General features: G+C 37.7%; 1 protein-coding gene across 1 annotated transcript in view; it reads left to right on the top strand.

The window, feature by feature from the left end:
• LOC123749276 (baculoviral IAP repeat-containing protein 8-like) overlaps positions 1-15204 on the top strand; it is a 640763-nt gene extending 625559 nt beyond the window's left edge. The window contains exons 6-7 of the mRNA XM_069323361.1: positions 13624-13818; positions 14280-15204. Of these exons, the coding sequence (XP_069179462.1) occupies positions 13624-13818; positions 14280-15145 (1061 nt within the window). The 3' untranslated portion in view covers positions 15146-15204. The remainder of the gene's footprint in view (positions 1-13623; positions 13819-14279) is intronic.
• Positions 15205-17550: the final 2346 nt, after the last annotated feature.

Below are 17550 nucleotides of genomic sequence, written 5' to 3'. Positions count from 1 at the left end.
GGTAAGATAGGGAAGGTAAGGTAAGTTATGTTAGGATAGGTAAAGTTAGGTTATGAAAGTTAAGTTAGGTAAGATAGGTAAAGTTAGGTAAGATAGGTTAAGCAGGTTAAGTTAGGAAAGGTAGGTAAGGTAAGGTAACATAGGTAAAGTTAGGTTATGAAAGTTAAGTTAGGAAAGGTAGGTAAGGTTAGGTAAGATAGGTAAGATAGGTTAAGCAGGTTAAGTTAGGAAAGGTAGGTAAGGTAAGGTAACATAGGTAAAGTTAGGTTATGCAGGTTAAGTTAGGTAAGATAGGTAAAGTTAGGTTATGCAGGTTAAGTTAGGTAAGATAGGTAAAGTTAGGTAAGATAGGTAAGGTAAGGTAAGTTATGTTAGGATAGGTAAAGTTAGGTTTAGGAACGTTACGTTAACTAAGTAACATTGGGTGGAGAGGATAGGTTACGTAGGTTTGAACAGTGTAGTTCAGAGAACAGTTTAAAAGGTAAAATGTCTAAGAAAATATATTTAACAGAAGTGTAAGTTTGATATGAAAAGCTGAACTAGTTACATTTGGAGAGAAATTTTATGCCTGAAGATGTCTTAGAGAACAACAATGTTGTCTTAAAGTATAACTTGATGGAAGAAGGAGAGTTTCTTTGATGAACCAAGGTGACTTAGAGATCAACATTGATGAACGAAGATGTCTTAGAAAGCTTCTCTGATGAACGAAAGGATACTTAGAGAATAACTTTTGTTAGCTCTTTGAATAACTTTGATGACTTTGAGAATAACTTTGATAGCTCTGGGAATAACTTTTATGATTTTGAGAACATCTTTGATGTCTTGGAGAACAACATTGATGTTTAGAGAACAACTTTGATGACCAAGATTAACTTTAGATGTCTCTGAGAATAACTTTAATAACATAGAAATTAACTTTAGATGTCTCTGAAAATATCTTTGACTTCGAGAATAACATTTGATGACTCTGAGAATAACTTTTATGTCTTACATAATAACTTTAGATGTCTCTGAAAATAACTTTGATGAAAAAAGATGTCTTAGATTAACTTTTGATGACTTTGAAAACAAGTTTGATGAACAAAGATGTTTTGGAAAGTTTCTCTGACGAACGAAGGTAACTTAGAGATTAACTTTATGATTTAGAGAACATCTTTGATGTCTTAGAGAACAAGATTGATGTCTTAGAGAACAACTTGGATGAACAAAGATGTATTAGAAAGCTTCTCTGATGAACGAAAAGATACTTAGAGAATAACTTTGACGACTGTATTTAACTTTTTGATGGCTCTGAGGACAGTTTTTGTTGAACGAGGATGTCTCGGAAGGCTTCTTTGAATAACAAAGGTGACTCTGAGAATAACTTTGATGACTCTGAGAAAGACTTTGTTGTCTTAAAGAATAACTTTAGATGTCTCTGAGAATAACTTTTATGAACGAAGATGTCTGAGATTAACTTTGACGTCTCTTGGATTAACTTTTGTGGACATGAGAATATCTTTGGATAACTCTGAGATTAACTTTGATGTCTTTGAAACAACTTTGATGAATTGGAGAACGTCTTTGAGAACATGAGTAGTATTTTGTTAGCTCAGAGAATAACTTTTTGATGACATAGAGAATAACTTTTATGTCTTAGAGAAGAACATTGATGGTTTAGAGAGAATATCTTTGATGAAAAATGATGTCTTTGATTAACTTTGATGACTCTGTGAATAACTTTGATGACTCTGAGAACAAGTTTGATAGCTCTGAGAATTACTTTTATGCCTCTGAGAATAACTTTGAGGATGCAAGTAAATTTTTGAGTGTTTGAGAGTGTCTTTTGATATCTCGAAGAGTCCCATTGAAGTCTTAAAGGATGTCTTTGATGTCTCAAAGGATGTCTTTGATGTCTCAAAGGATGTCTTTGAGTGCAACTTTGATGTCTTTGAGTAAGTCCTTGATGTCTCGAAGAGTGTCTTTGACTATATTTCTTACTTAACGACATATATTTTAGTTAGGAACAACGATGAATATGACTATTTTAGCGAAGTGAAAGGCTACTTTAGTTAAGAACAGTGGTGGAAAGAGGCTACACATGACTATTTTAAATGAGAGAAGTGATATTTCAGTTAAGAAATGACAAGGAAACATGATGAAGTAACTATTTTTTAGTTGACTGATGAATACTTTAGTTAAGGAAAAGATAAAACATGACGAGGGAGACTATTTTTGTGCTCCCCAAAGTATAATGTCAGTTAAGAACAGCGATGAAAGATATCTTTGGTTATTTTTTCTTACTTGACAAAACATAATTTTAGTTAAGCAAAAAGACAAAACATGATGAACATGGCTTTTTCTGTTGATTGATGGATAATTTTAGTTATGAAATGACAATGAAACATGAAGAACACGGTTATTTTCTGATGAATGGGGAATATGTTTAGTTAAGAAATGATGAAAGTTATTATTTTTAGTTGATTGACGATGGATAAAAAGCTAGTTATGAACAGTTTTGGAAAGTTTCCTTTGACAATTTTTTCTTGATGAAACATAGCGGCTGTTAAGAAAGTGCTGAAAGAAGTTTCCTTTGACAATTTTTAGCTAAGAGAAAGGTTGTTTTAGTTAAGAACAGTGTTGGACGAGGCTATTTCTGACTATTTTTAGTTGACTGGATAATAAGTTTAGTTGAGAAATGACGAAAGTGACTATGTTTTTTAGTTGATTGGCGAAAGATTTTTTAGTTATGAAATGACAATGAAACATGAAGAACACGGTTATTTTCTGATGACTAGGGAATAAGTTTAGTTATGAACAGTGTTGGAAAGATTCCTTTGGCAATTTTTGGTTGATTGGATAATAAGTTAGTTGAGAAATGAGGAAAGTGACTATGTTTCAGTTGATTGGCGAAAGATTTTTAGTTAAGAAGTTACAGGAAAGGTTTGTCTTTTGTAAATTTGGAACTGAATAAAGTGTAGATTTGTTTAAGAACATGGCTGGTAGAACTATTAAGTTGACAACGAGAATTACTTTGATATAGTTTTGAAAATAAAACTTGGTGACTAAAATTGTTGAGGGAACTGTATTGCTGATGCTAATATTTGACAAAGAACTAGTTAGCGAATGGAAGAAACAAAGAACATAAAAAAAATTGAGGTTAAGTAAGGGAATGAACACAGTGAACATACGGTGAACACAGAAAACATGTAAGAAAAAGTTGATGAATAGAGTGAACATGCAGGGAATATGAACTTATAGAGAATATGAAGACATGATAAGGAACATAGGGAATACAAAGAATGAACACTGAACGTGTGAAGAACAGGCTAGAACATTGAGAACATGAATATTGAGTATAAAAGTTATACAGAGAACATATGATGTACATAGAAAATATGACTAGAATTTGTAGAGAACATAATGAGACTAAGAGAAAGATTACAGAAAAAATGAGAAACAGGTGAAAAGAATTGAACTGAGCATGCTGTGAACATTTGTAGAACATGGAATGAACACAGAAAACATGGACAAAATGTGGAGAACGCAGCTGAATATAGAGAAAATATGCAAATACAGGGGGACAAGAGCTGGAGCTCTGTAACTGACTTGATCTTATTTACTACGTCTGAAATATGACTGTTTAAAATTTCAGGGGGATTGGACTGCTAGTAGCGAAAATGTGGTCTCTGCCAAATTTGGGTCTTTAATTAGACTCTGATTAATTTCGATAATGAACTGGACTCTGAATATTTTGGCACAAAGTAGACTCTGGCGAATTTTGCTAGAAAACTGGACTCTGATGAATTTCGATCAAGAACTGGACTCTGTCAAATTTTCACAGATTACAGGACACTGATGAAATTTGCTAGAAAACTGGACTCTGATGAATTTTGCTATTAAAGTGTAGACTGGCGAATTTGAGCATAAACTGGACTCTGACGAAAATTGGGTATAAAATGGACTCTGTCAAATTTTCACAGATTACAGGACACTGATGAAATTTGCTCTCAAAGTAGACTCTGGCGAATTTCTGTTGATAATTGGACTCTGATGAAATATGAGCTTAAAACTGTCTCTGACTAATTTTGCTCTCAAAGTAGACTCTGGCGAATTTTCGGTATAAACTGGACTCTGATGAAATATGAGCTTAAAACTGGGCTCTGTTCAATTTTGGTCTTTACAGGCGAAATAGCTGTAAATGGATATAAAACTAAATGTTATGGATAAGTGGTCTGTTTTCCTTAACAAAACATCTAAGACAATATTCTCTGAAAATGGTCCTTTTACAAATTCGGTCATAAACATATAAATAAACTTCTATGATTATTTGAAACTCTGAAAATAGCTGTAAGGAAATAGGAGGAGAGAGAGAGGAGGGACGGTCCAGATATTATGGAGAAGAAGGAGAGAGAGAGAGAGAGGAGGGATGGTCCAGATATTATGGAGAAGATATGATATGATAAGAGGCGACTGGCTGGCCGGGCGTAAGGTAAATAAAGGCGACGCGAGAGATTGCGAGGTAAGGGGGGAGGGAGGGGGGTGTGAGGTACGAGCCCCTGAAAACCCTGACTTATACAGATAACTTTCTAAATTTACATGAATAACTAAGGCTTACATAGACGATTTTGTAAGTTGAAAACATGTAAAATATGTCCGTAGAGTTCTCCTGGAAACCCTAAAGCGCTACAAACGATATTTGATTTTCTCCCATAAGAACCTTAACAAACTTCTAAGTCTCGGAAATTATTTTCATCATAAGAAACCCTTACTTCTAAAATCTGTGACTGACAAAATTTACCTGAAAACCCTCACTCCCAGACACGAATTTCCCCGAAAACAAAAAAAGGTACCTGTGAGTCGTACAACTCACAGGGGTCCTCTCCCCCCAAAAAAAAAAGGTACCTGTGAGTCGTACACCCTACTACTTACAGCATATTGATGAAGAGAATTACCTTGTAGTCAAAATCCACCACTCATTACAAGTTGCACAACAGGTGTGCAGTAGTCAGAAAAGCTAACGAAATTTTCAGGATTATCAAGCGAAATTTTGACTAAGGATAACAATGTAATGGTTCAACTGTAAATCTGGTGCGGCCCCATTTGGATTACTGTATGCAAGCATGGAGACCTCATTTTCAGAGAGATATAGCTGCTCTGCAGTAGGTGCAACTTCGAGCAACAGAAGTCATTCCCAGTAGTGAATAAGGAGACAGATTGAGGTAAAAAAATTTCAGAAACGGTTGGGCACTTCCATGCCGACTTGACCCTGGCGGGCCAGATCGTCCATCCCTCTTGTTTTAGGTGGTTAGGTTAGGGCACAGTCAGCGCGCTCCTGGCTGACTGGCGGTGGTTGGGTGGTGGTCCCCCCTGGGGTCCCGGGGGGACCACCACCCATGGTGTACCTGAGGAACTGGTGCCCTATCCTAACCTGTTTTTTTTTACTTTTTGTCGCCTTGCTTTAAGATGAGTCTATTGCCTCAAGAAGGGGGGTCTCTACTTATGAGAGGTACCGAGGATGAATGTTCAATAGTTGGAAACCAAAAAATACACTGGTGAAAGGCATATAAACGTTTTTGGAGTATTTTAATGGCATGAGCAAAAATGCACGATTTGTCCCGGGGGTGTTACGAGAGTACTACGGTATCAATTTGGGGGCCCTTACTTTTGAATGGATCAGAGGGTGAATGTTCAATAGATTCAAACCAAGAAACACAGTTGAAAGCGAATATAGAAGTTTTTGGAGTACTTTAATGAGGCTATGACTGAATAGTATAGGGAGTCCTTGGGCACAGCTCCATTTTCTGTAATGGTCAGAGGTGGATAACCCCAGTGGGGGTCAGGCATACAAAGGGGGGGTCAAGATTCCTTACAAAGACCATTTTGGATATATAGGTGTAGTAAGCCTTATCTTGAATTTGCATGATACTGTGGGGTACATTGACATGAAGGGCGAGTCATAGAACAGGATCTGCATGTGAGATGGGTCATATAGGGGTTTTAAAGAAGTTAAGATAGCTTTAAAGAGTCCTGTGTGCTTGATAGTGGGGAAATGTTCAGTCAATAATTCTCGTGTTTTGAATCTGAATGAGAGGTCCTGGTTTGCGTTCTAGTCTTAAAATGAGTTCCTTAGTATATTTGCTATGGAAAATGAGCTTTCAGTACTCTATATAATTTGAAATGAGGTCAAGAAAGACATGTTTATGTGCGAGAAGAGTCAGGTTGGAAACTGTTTATTTCAGTCATCCCCCCTTGGCTTTGCTCCGTTTTCTGTAGCTAAAGTAAAGATTCCATTTTCTGTGGCATACAGTTGATTACTGGTGAAAAAGGCATACTTGAATTTGTATGGTTCTAACCTGTTTATAGATATATTTTTCGGGCCTCAAATTAGATTTTAATATGAAAAATAGCATCAAATGTATGTCTATCTTTTGTAATAAACGTTACAAGCATTAACAATACCTGTGATATTTCATAGCATACGAAAAGAAGTTTAAATAGTGGGGCCTCAGCCATATTGTGTTGGGGTTTGACACTTCTAACATTAATTTGACACTCATAAATATACTATAAAGGAAAGTAGTTGAGTGGTTTAAGCAATTTAATACGTATTGGGGTATTCTGTATTAAATTTCATTTTTTAACATAATAGTTTTCAGCTATTGTGGTGGGGGCCCAATAACTTCATATAGCGCAACGACTGGCGCTATCTGTACTTAGTCCCCCCTAAACTTAAAACAGTTGCACAATCTTACTTAAACACATTGCTAAACTCTTATACACAAACAAAAACTCAATTTTTAACTTACACAAATAAACCCAGGGCTTTCACATTCGCGCAAAATACTTAGTCCCCCCTAAACTTAAAACGGTTGCACAATCTTACTTAAACACATTGCTAAACTCTTATATACAAACAAAAACTAAATTTATAACTTACACAAATAAACCCAGGGCTTTCACATTCGCGCAAAATACTTAGTCCCCCCTAAACTTGAACACTCACAATCTTACGGTGCTTTAATTTCCAAAGCCTTCCAAACCTGCACTGGGTCCTGCCCAGCTGACTGCGGCTGGATGGATTACAATTGAGCCAAAAACAGTTGGTCAGGGCGAGATACGGCCTCATTTTTAGAGACATTTACTATAGCAAAAGCTTGAACGTCGAGAACTGAATGCGGGCCTGCACGAGAGTTGTTCTTGGCACTCAAATGTTTAGAGATTAAAATACATAGAATCTGCAAGAGCCCACCCTAAGTCGCTCACGCGGCCAATAGACATGTTTTTCGCCCAAATGTATTTATTTAAAAATACGTCAGATAGAAAGAGTTTCGCATTGCTATTATATTTACCTTATAAAGCCTCTTTATAAAAATGATATGCCACTGTGTATTATGATTGTTTGATAATAAATATTGCATAAATACTTACACGATTTCATAAACAAAAAAAAACTTTTAATGAGCCATGGTTGGAAGGCTTTATCATTACCGTAATTACAAACTTTTAAAACTAACTAAAAATATATTTCTCATAGAGGAAGATTTATTCTTCAGGATATATATTATTTATTAATTAAGAGTTTCATTCTGTATAAAAAATGAAAGTTGCCAATATTTTCAAAGCTCTGGCCACTAATTTTTTATAAAGGTTTTCCAAGGGAGTAAATCTTGCTTCCTCTCTTTCTCCCAAATGTTTCCTCATTTGCACCGGAGCAGAGCAACCTTCGTGCGGGCCCTGGTTCAGTTCCCCAACGTCCGAGCTAATGGACATTACAAATTTCACTAAATGATGCAGTATCTTAGCTGTCTCTCTAATTATAAAGGTGTTAATCTTTTTTTTTTTAACCTTTGAGTGCTAGGTCTCAAAAAGGTTCTTTACCTCAGAAAAAAAGGAGAGAGAGATTCTATTTTTGTCCATATTCGAGCGGAATGTTGAACAACCTTCGTGCGGGTCCTGGTTCAGTTCCCCAACGTCCGAGATATTGGACATTACAAATTTCACTAAATGATTCATTATCTTAGCAGCCTCTCTAATTATAAAGTTGTTAATCTTTTTTATAACCTTTGAGTGCTAGTTCTCAAAAGGTTCTTTACCTCAGAAAGAGAGAGAGAGAGAGATATTCTATTTTTGTCCATATTCGAGCGGAATGTTGAGCAACCTTCGTGCAGGACCCGGTTCAGTTCCCCAACGTCCGAGCTATTGCACATAGCAAATTTCTCTAAATGAGGCAGTATCTCGCCCCCACCCCCCGGATCAATGATTTTAGGGCAGTAAATAAGCAATTGCAATCCATCCAGCCGGCGACTTTATGGCGGTTTTTGTGACGAAACAGAAATAAGACTACCTGTCGAAATAGGAATAGGCTTGATTAATGTGGCGTATAATGGAATACCAAACTTTATTGAGTGGGTGCAAGCCCAAGGTAAAATAGAAAAACAGTTTGCGGGGATTGATTTTAAACAGCGTGAAAACTGGTTTATTTATCATGACAAAGTTCGAGCGCAGAATACATTTAGAGAAATTTTCTTTGGGGATTATGGGGATTATTGTTCCACCTCCGAAGCTGAGGAAATTGCCCCAGAGGATGAGGTTTATTGGAGGGAAAATTTGCATCCCGTCATTAAGGCAGATCTAGATAAAGCTCCACCCACAAGATAACTCTTAGGAACTAATGATGCAAAGGGGACATACTACAGGAACAATGTGCAGGTGGCCTGATGGGGGGGGGGGTTATCCCCAAATCCCGAGACTTTGTCCCCCAACCCAGACTCTGTTCAATCAGAACATTTTGTTTGTGTATATATATATATATATATATATATATATATATATATATATATATATATATATATATATATATATATATATATATATATATATATATATATATATGTCGTACCTAATAGCCAGAACGCACTTCTCAGCCTACTATTCAAGGCCCGATTTGCCTAATAAGCCAAGTTTTCATGAATTAATTGTTTTTCCACTACCTAACCTAACCTAACATTTTCGGCTATTTAACGAAACCTAACCTATAAAGATAGGTTAGGTTAGGTTAGGTAGGGTTGGTTAGGTTCGGTCATATATCTACGTTAATTTTAACTCAAATAAAAAAAAATTGACCTCATACACAATGAAATGGGTAGCTTTATCATTTCATAATATAAAAATTAGAGAAAATATATCAAATCAGGAAAACTTGGCTTATTAGGCAAATCGGGCATTGCATAGTAGGCTGAGAAGTGCGTTCTGGCTACTAGGTACGACATATATATATATATATATATATATATATATAATATGTGTTTTTTACCTAAATAAAAAAAAATCATTTATTATTATTATTATTGCACACTCCCCTTGAAGATGAAATGTTAAAAAAAAAAGTCAGGTAGTATTTGCTAGAGTACTTGTCATGGGGGTGAATAAGTGATGAGGTCTCTCTCTTATTTTTAAAAACTACTTTAACAGATAAAAAAAAAACTTGACATTTATACAATTTTTTATTTTATTATGAGTACATATACAAAAAAAAACAAGCACTTTTTTATTATTCGTCGTTAGTGTAATAAGATCTAAGGTTCCTCCTTTTACTCGATGGTCTTTTCACTACTTGTGGCGGTACTTGACCTTTCCCTGCTCCATCTTGTTTAGGACGCACCAGCACAAATTCTTTTTTGCATTTTTTCATTACATGGGCCAAATGAGCCAGTGTAGGGTAGTAAGATGCCAGCCATTCTTCTTCTTCTTCACCCGCTCTAGACCAACCCACCCCAGAATTGCAGCCTATACCAAATGGCATAACTATCCGTTTGATAGAATTATTACTCCTGGCTTCGCTCATAATACGACTCACGGCCTTTTTAAAACACCATCGTCTGTTGATAGTTGTATCTCTCCGCAATCCCGCTACTAAATCAATATCTTTACTGTGCTTAATATGAAATTGGTTAATGTCATTATTTTCAATAGATGCACCTACACTATATTGACATATGAGGGCTAAGAGATAAGGCTGCACATTAGGTTCTGGTGGCGGGGAGAGGATTATATTTCCTGGAGTGTCACGATCCGTAACTACAGCACAAAGCGTTTCAGGACATATTTTCTTTTCAACCACCCCATAAGGATATTTTTCCCACAGCTGTTGGGAGTAACCATTAGAAAACTGGTGTAGGGCAGGAAGATCATAGACAATACAGTCCCCGGGTTTAAATATATCATCGTTGGGGAAATCCACTTCAATAATAGAATCTGAGTCTCCGTAATTTGGCTCGCATGTAGTTGGAACACATCTCGAAGCGATTAAAAAGGTTTTTTTAACATAACCTTCGTCTTATATACACCTTGTCACATAGAGTTGTCAGAGGCTTTTATAATATGTAATTCATAGTTTTTCTTTTTGTACAGAGAAATTAGGAAACAATAAATAAATAAATGTGTGTGTGTGTGTAGAGAAATTAGGAAAAGTAAATAAAAATACAGGTTAACATTTCTTTTTTTTGTGGTTTAATTTGTATGAAATATTACAATATAGATTCTACAGCTTTTCTAATCTCATCTTCATTATATTCCATTTCCATTTTCTCTTTGTCTTCATTGTCGTCGTCTTCCACAATAGTGAGCACTTCATCTCCTACAGTAACAGACATGGCGCCGGTAGATGGATCATCTTCCACAGCAACGCTCGTGGTATCTTCCACGACAGCTGACCCGTCTTCTCTCACGTCAGCGGCAGATCCGACAGTAGAAACAGAGTCTTTATCATTCGTAGAAACAGGTGGAATGGCCATACGTGGAATCTTGTGTCTAAAGATGCCATGGGTTGGAGAGCGAGTTGGCGTGTCATTATTTACAGGACATATCATTAAAGTGTCTATACCACGTTCTTGCAGTTTCTGAGCTAATTTGCACATCACAGGGAAATATTTAGTCTCCCATATGTTGCGTTCGCCACTTGAGATATACTGCCCGCAAGCCTTGCCCAACCCATATGGGAAAATAATCCTTCCAACTTGTCCTCTTCGGCTTCTCTGAAGAATATGTTCAATGGCTTTTCGCAGAGCTTTGTCAAACCAACGCCATCTTTGGTATTCGGTATCATTTTTCAGGCCGTCATAAAAATGCTCATCCAAACTCCATGCTTCGTACCTGGGCTTTCTGTAAGAAGATGGCGTCGCTGGACCGTTGGTAAACTGGGTGATTAATCCAATAAGGTGCGGTAAAACAGCATAACTTTCATAGGGGTCGTCATCCATCCGATTGCAGAATTCGGGTGCTTCGCCAACAAATATGAGGCCGGGGAGATATCTATCAGTTCTAACAGCACGATTTTTGTACGGCAGGTTTTTCCGATGCAATCGAGCATAGGGGTATCGTTCCCATAAAGTGTGTACCATTTCGCTCAACTGCACGCTTGTTGCATCCAAATCATAGAGCAGACAATCACGATTGTTATAGATGGGCAAAGAGGCAAAGTCGCCAATCAGGGAGGGGAGCTCCATAGTGCTGGCTTGTGAGGTAGTGACTCGGAAGGGGGTCTATATACACTTTTCACGCCGGCGCGGGGGACAACTGCGCATCGTAGAGTTGCCAGGGACATTTTTTTTTTCCTTGGAGCTCTGGTCATTACGCACCAATATAACATTAACATCGTAATGTTTTAAGTTTTCATACAGATCTTCGATAATTGGAAGATATGTTTCCTCCCAAACTTCATCTCTTTGAACACAGGTGCGACCAATACCCACAGGTAATACAACTCGTGCGATTTCCGGAGAAGACTTGATGAATCTCGTTATGGCTTCTATAGCCTTTTTGAAATAGATGAGGCGATTTTGCGTTGTATCTTCTTTTAATCCGGTGAGCATATCACGATCTTTGGATTTTTCTATATGCGACTTGGCGATCTCATTGTTCTCTACAGGCGCCCCTATACCATATTGCACTGCAGCAGCAATAATGCAGGGGAGATTTTCAGCTCGACGATTGGAGACATGAATTGAACCGGGAATTGGGCGATCATGGGGAACACATCTCTTGAGATTATACAAAGGCCTGCGTTCACCATAGGCGCTTGCGTGTTTGTATTTCACTGATATGTCCTTCGCCATCCCGTACGGGACGCAAGATATGCAGTTTACAGGATACACAATGCAAGTTTCATTATTGCAAAATTCTTCATCGGTTAAATATCCGGTGTGCGTTTCCAGCCACGTCTCCATTTTTCTTTTTTTTTTACTTTCCCTTATGTTTTGGATAAAGCCTAGTCAACCGCCCTGTGTCGACCCTGCGAATATTCGTCGTGGGGGCTTTGCGCCCTTATATCTCCATCCCTGCTAGTGCGTGTAAAAGTTACCACGTACTGAGCAAATATTTATATTATTATTATAAGGGCCTCGACCAACAAGAAGCCCATAGGAACATTTTTTTTTCACTGACTTAATTAGCATAAAAAAAACCCACCTCAAATAGCGCAATATGTATCTCAAAATATCTTGCCATAAAATATCAATATACGTCAGCTTAATACCCAAACACTGGCAACCTTTTTTTTTCAGAAGCAGAAAAGGTCAAACACAGTGCGACATGTTACAATTTTTTTTTTAATGTTCCCCCCCCCCCCCCCCCCCCCCCATGAAAAAACCGTAGTCAGACCATATTCCCTTAATGAAATATATATAAAGTCATGGAGGCCACATCATTATTGGAAGGTTTGTGATAACTTATTGACATTAGGGATACCTTATGTAGTTAATGACATTTCTCGATAATTATCACAAAAAATAAGTACTTGGTCACCTTTCCTAGACTACCAACTGCCATCTTTTTTTTTTTAATTCACTGCATTATGCAACATGATTAGCACATTTGCGAGTCATTTTTTCCTTTCCCTGTTTCCTCATAATTATGCCATAAAAAAAAGAGTAGCGGTGGCTAGAATTGCCAAACCAAAAAAAAAAAACTAGCACATATGTAGCGATCTTTGACACTTATTTCGGGGAGGGAAAGGACGGGCAATATATAGCCTAGGATCTTTGCCTCCATTCGCCAGTGTCGCACCAGTACACAATGGAACCTTCCCGTACTAAAACGTTTTACTCCAGGGACAGTCTTAAATGTGCCCAAATGCGTTTAGACACCTTTATAAATTGGCCTGTCGAGTGGCTAAACCCCCAAGACCTGGTGAATGAGGGATTTTATTATCTGAGAGTTGCGGATCATTGTTCCTGCGCCTTTTGTTGTAAAGTTGTGCATGCTTGGATTGAGGGCGATACGCCCCGTAGTAGGCATGCGAAAGTGTCGCCAAATTGTTCCTTCATAAGAGGCGAAAAGGACAATAACGTTCCTTTGGAAATCACCAAACTGGCATTCGAATATGGGCTGGATTTCTTTTCACCCCTATTCGAACCAAAGAATATAGCAACATCTGATCGTGAGTATATTGCATAAATATAATTTACTAGTTTATCTGTGAATAATTAGTATTGGCGATATGGAGGGAGGACAAAAAAAAAAAATAAGTATAAACGCAGTAAGTCTTTTCAAATAATTTTTCTTTATTTTTTTTTGTTTTTGAAAGAATTGACTTAGAACCTGTGTCTTATGCATATATGTGATGGAGCATCTTTGTTTTTTTAGAGACCCCACCCCGCGAGGAAGAAACTAAAATGACTGGAGATGATTTGCAGGTTCTGGGGGTAATTCCATACGCTAAACCTAGATATCCAGGCTTGGCAACATACAAACAGCGTTTGGAAACATTCGACCTCAGCTGGACTGGTTGTGTCAAGCAAACATCTCACGAATTGGCAGAATCAGGATTTTTCTTCTGTGGTAAACAAATATTGTTGGAGTTTTTGTTATTTTTAGTGTGTGCGTGTGTATCCTCCTGGCCGGGGAGGATTTACTGGGCGCAAATCCTTAACTGTAGCCTCTGTTTAACTCAACAGTAAAATGGGTACTTGGTTGTAAAAAACGATTCTTCGAGGTGGGGATTGTATTCTAGGGACCTGCCCGAAATGCTAGGCCGTACAAGAATGTAACAACTCTTGTATATATCTGAAAAAAAGTGTGTTTACTCCCCCAATTGTGCTTGCGGGGGTGGAGCTCTCGCTCTTTGGTCCCGGGAAGTGTGTGTGTGTGTGTGTGTGTGTGTGTGTGTGTGTGTGTGTGTGTGTGTGTGTGTGTGTGTGTGTGTGCGTGTGCGCGCGTGTGTGTTTTTGTATTACAACATTGCCGGATGTGAGCTATAATAATAATAATGAATGGGAATATTTTTTTTCTTAAATTTACAGGCCTAAGTGACCACATGCGCTGCTTTTTCTGTGGGAATGGTTTTCGTAATTGGGAACCCGCTGACGACCCTTGGACACTGCACGCGCAATGGTATCCTGAGTGCACCTTTGTCAACATTAAAAAGGATGCACAGTTCATTAAGAATGCTAGAGAATCTTCGCAGCGTCGAACTATAAAACCCATAGATGAACATCTTTTAACTGGTCTGATGGAAGGTTTGGGTTTTTTCCCAGCATTAATTGAACATTTTGGATTTCCTGATGTCTGTGTGAGACCTGCCTTAAGGCTATATCTCAAAAGCACCAAAGATTTATTACCGTTTGTTACAGAGGCCAGATGTATAGAATTAATGTTGTGGTATATGCAAGAGAGCACTAAAGCCGAAATGGGTTTAAGGGGAATTCATCATGAGGATGTGGAAGGTAGGGTAGAGCCTGCGAATCTGGAATGGCAATCCGCGCCCTCTGACATGGAAACAGTCGCCACAGCTAATGAAATGGATGTCGACGTTGTTGGATCAATGAGCGGGTTCATGAGCACTAATCTTGGTTTGCGGGCTTTGCCTTCTCCTGTTGAAACAGAGGCGGAAGAGACAACTATAGTCGCTAATGAAATGGATGTTGAAACTGGCGAAGAGGCCACAGACTTTGATGCGACATCCCATGTTGAAACTGTGATGAACACATCTACGCCAACGTCTTGGGCTGCTGATATTTTGTGTAAGGTGTGCTTTAACAATGCGTTGAGTGTCGTACTGCTGCCCTGCAGACATATGGTAACATGCAGTAATTGTCTTGTATCTATGAGAAACTGCCCCATTTGCAGACGCACCATTTCGCATGTCCTTCGACCGATTATTTCCTAAGAAGACAAAAAAGGCATAGAGACTAATTTATTTATGTAAATAAAAATTGTACAAATGTCGAGTTTTTTTTTTTTTTATATTCATAAATTAGTATAAATAAGCTCACATTTTCATGAACAGTATTTTTTTTTTTGGGGGGGGGGGATTAGATTGCAATTGCTTATTTACTGCCCTAAAATCATTGATCCGGGGGGTGGGGGCGAGATACTGCCTCATTTAGAGAAATTTGCTATGTGCAATAGCTCGGACGTTGGGGAACTGAACCGGGTCCTGCACGAAGGTTGCTCAACATTCCGCTCGAATATGGACAAAAATAGAATATCTCTCTCTCTCTCTCTTTCTGAGGTAAAGAACCTTTTGAGAACTAGCACTCAAAGGTTATAAAAAAGATTAACAACTCTATAATTAGAGAGGCTGCTAAGATAATGAATCATTTAGTGAAATTTGTAATGTCCAATATCTCGGACGTTGGGGAACTGAACCAGGACCCGCACGAAGGTTGTTCAACATTCCGCTCGAATATGGACAAAAATAGAATCTCTCTCTCTCTCTCTCTTCTTTTTTTCTGAGGTAAAGAACCTTTTTGAGACCTAGCACTCAAAGGTTAAAAAAAAAAAGATTAACACCTTTATAATTAGAGAGACAGCTAAGATACTGCATCATTTAGTGAAATTTGTAATGTCCATTAGCTCGGACGTTGGGGAACTGAACCAGGGCCCGCACGAAGGTTGCTCTGCTCCTGTGCAAATGAGGAAACATTTGGGAGAAAGAGAGGAAGCAAGATTTACTCCCTTGGAAAACCTTTATAAAAAATTAGTGGCCAGAGCTTTGAAAATATTGGCAACTTTCATTTTTTATACAGAATGAAACTCTTAATTAATAAATAATATATATCCTGAAGAATAAATCTTCCTCTATGAGAAATATATTTTTAGTTAGTTTTAAAAGTTTGTAATTACGGTAATGATAAAGCCTTCCAACCATGGCTCATTAAAAGTTTTTTTTTGTTTATGAAATCGTGTAAGTATTTATGCAATATTTATTATCAAACAATCATAATACGCAGTGGCATATCATTTTTATAAAGAGGCTTTATAAGGTAAATATAATAGCAATGCGAAACTCTTTCTATCTGACGTATTATTTTTAAATAAATACATTTGGGCGAAAAACATGTCTATTGGCCGCGTGAGCGACTTAGGGTGGGCTCTTGCAGATTCTATGTATTTTAATCTCTAAACATTTGAGTGCCAAGAACAACTCTCGTGCAGGCCCGCATTCAGTTCTCGACGTTCAAGCTTTTGCTATAGTAAATGTCTCTAAAAATGAGGCCGTATCTCGCCCTGACCAACTGTTTTTGGCTCAATTGTAATCCATCCAGCCGCAGTCAGCTGGGCAGGACCCAGTGCAGGTTTGGAAGGCTTTGGAAATTAAAGCACCGTAAGATTGTGAGTGTTCAAGTTTAGGGGGGACTAAGTATTTTGCGCGAATGTGAAAGCCCTGGGTTTATTTGTGTAAGTTAAAAATTGAGTTTTTGTTTGTGTATAAGAGTTTAGCAATGTGTTTAAGTAAGATTGTGCAACTGTTTTAAGTTTAGGGGGGACTAAGTACAGATAGCGCCAGTCGTTGCGCTATATGAAGTTATTGGGCCCCCACCACAATAGCTGAAAACTATTGTTAAAAAATGAAATTTAATACAGAATACCCCAATACGTATTAAATTGCTTAAACCACTCAACTACTTTCCTTTATAGTATATTTACGAGTGTCAAATTAATGTTAGAAGTGTCAAACCCCAACACAATATGGCTGAGGCCCCACTATTTAAACTTCTTTTCGTATGCTATGAAATATCACAGGTATTGTTAATGCTTGTAACGTTTATTACAAAAGATAGACATACATTTGATGCTATTTTTCATATTAAAATCTAATTTGAGGCCCGAAAAATATATCTATAAACAGGTTAGAACCATACAAATTCAAGTATGCCTTTTTCACCAGTAATCAACTGTATGCCACAGAAAATGGAATCTTTACTTTAGCTACAGAAAACGGAGCAAAGCCAAGGGGGGATGACTGAAATAAACAGTTTCCAACCTGACTCTTCTCGCACATAAACATGTCTTTCTTGACCTCATTTCAAATTATATAGAGTACTGAAAGCTCATTTTCCATAGCAAATATACTAAGGAACTCATTTTACGACTAGAACGCAAACTAGGACCCCTCATTCAGATTCAAAACACGAGAATTATTGACTGAACATTTCCCCACTATCAAGCACACAGGACTCTTTAAAGCTATCTTAACTTCTTTAAAACCCCTATATGACCCATCTCACATGCAGATCCTGTTCTATGACACGCCCTTCATGTCAATGTACCCCACAGTATCATGCAAAT

Source organism: Procambarus clarkii, chromosome 12 (genome assembly GCF_040958095.1).
Source record: "Procambarus clarkii isolate CNS0578487 chromosome 12, FALCON_Pclarkii_2.0, whole genome shotgun sequence".
Taxonomy (NCBI): Eukaryota; Metazoa; Arthropoda; class Malacostraca; order Decapoda; family Cambaridae; genus Procambarus; species Procambarus clarkii.
The sequence above is the reverse complement of the archived record's forward strand: the minus strand, read 5'-3'. Positions and strand labels throughout refer to the sequence as shown.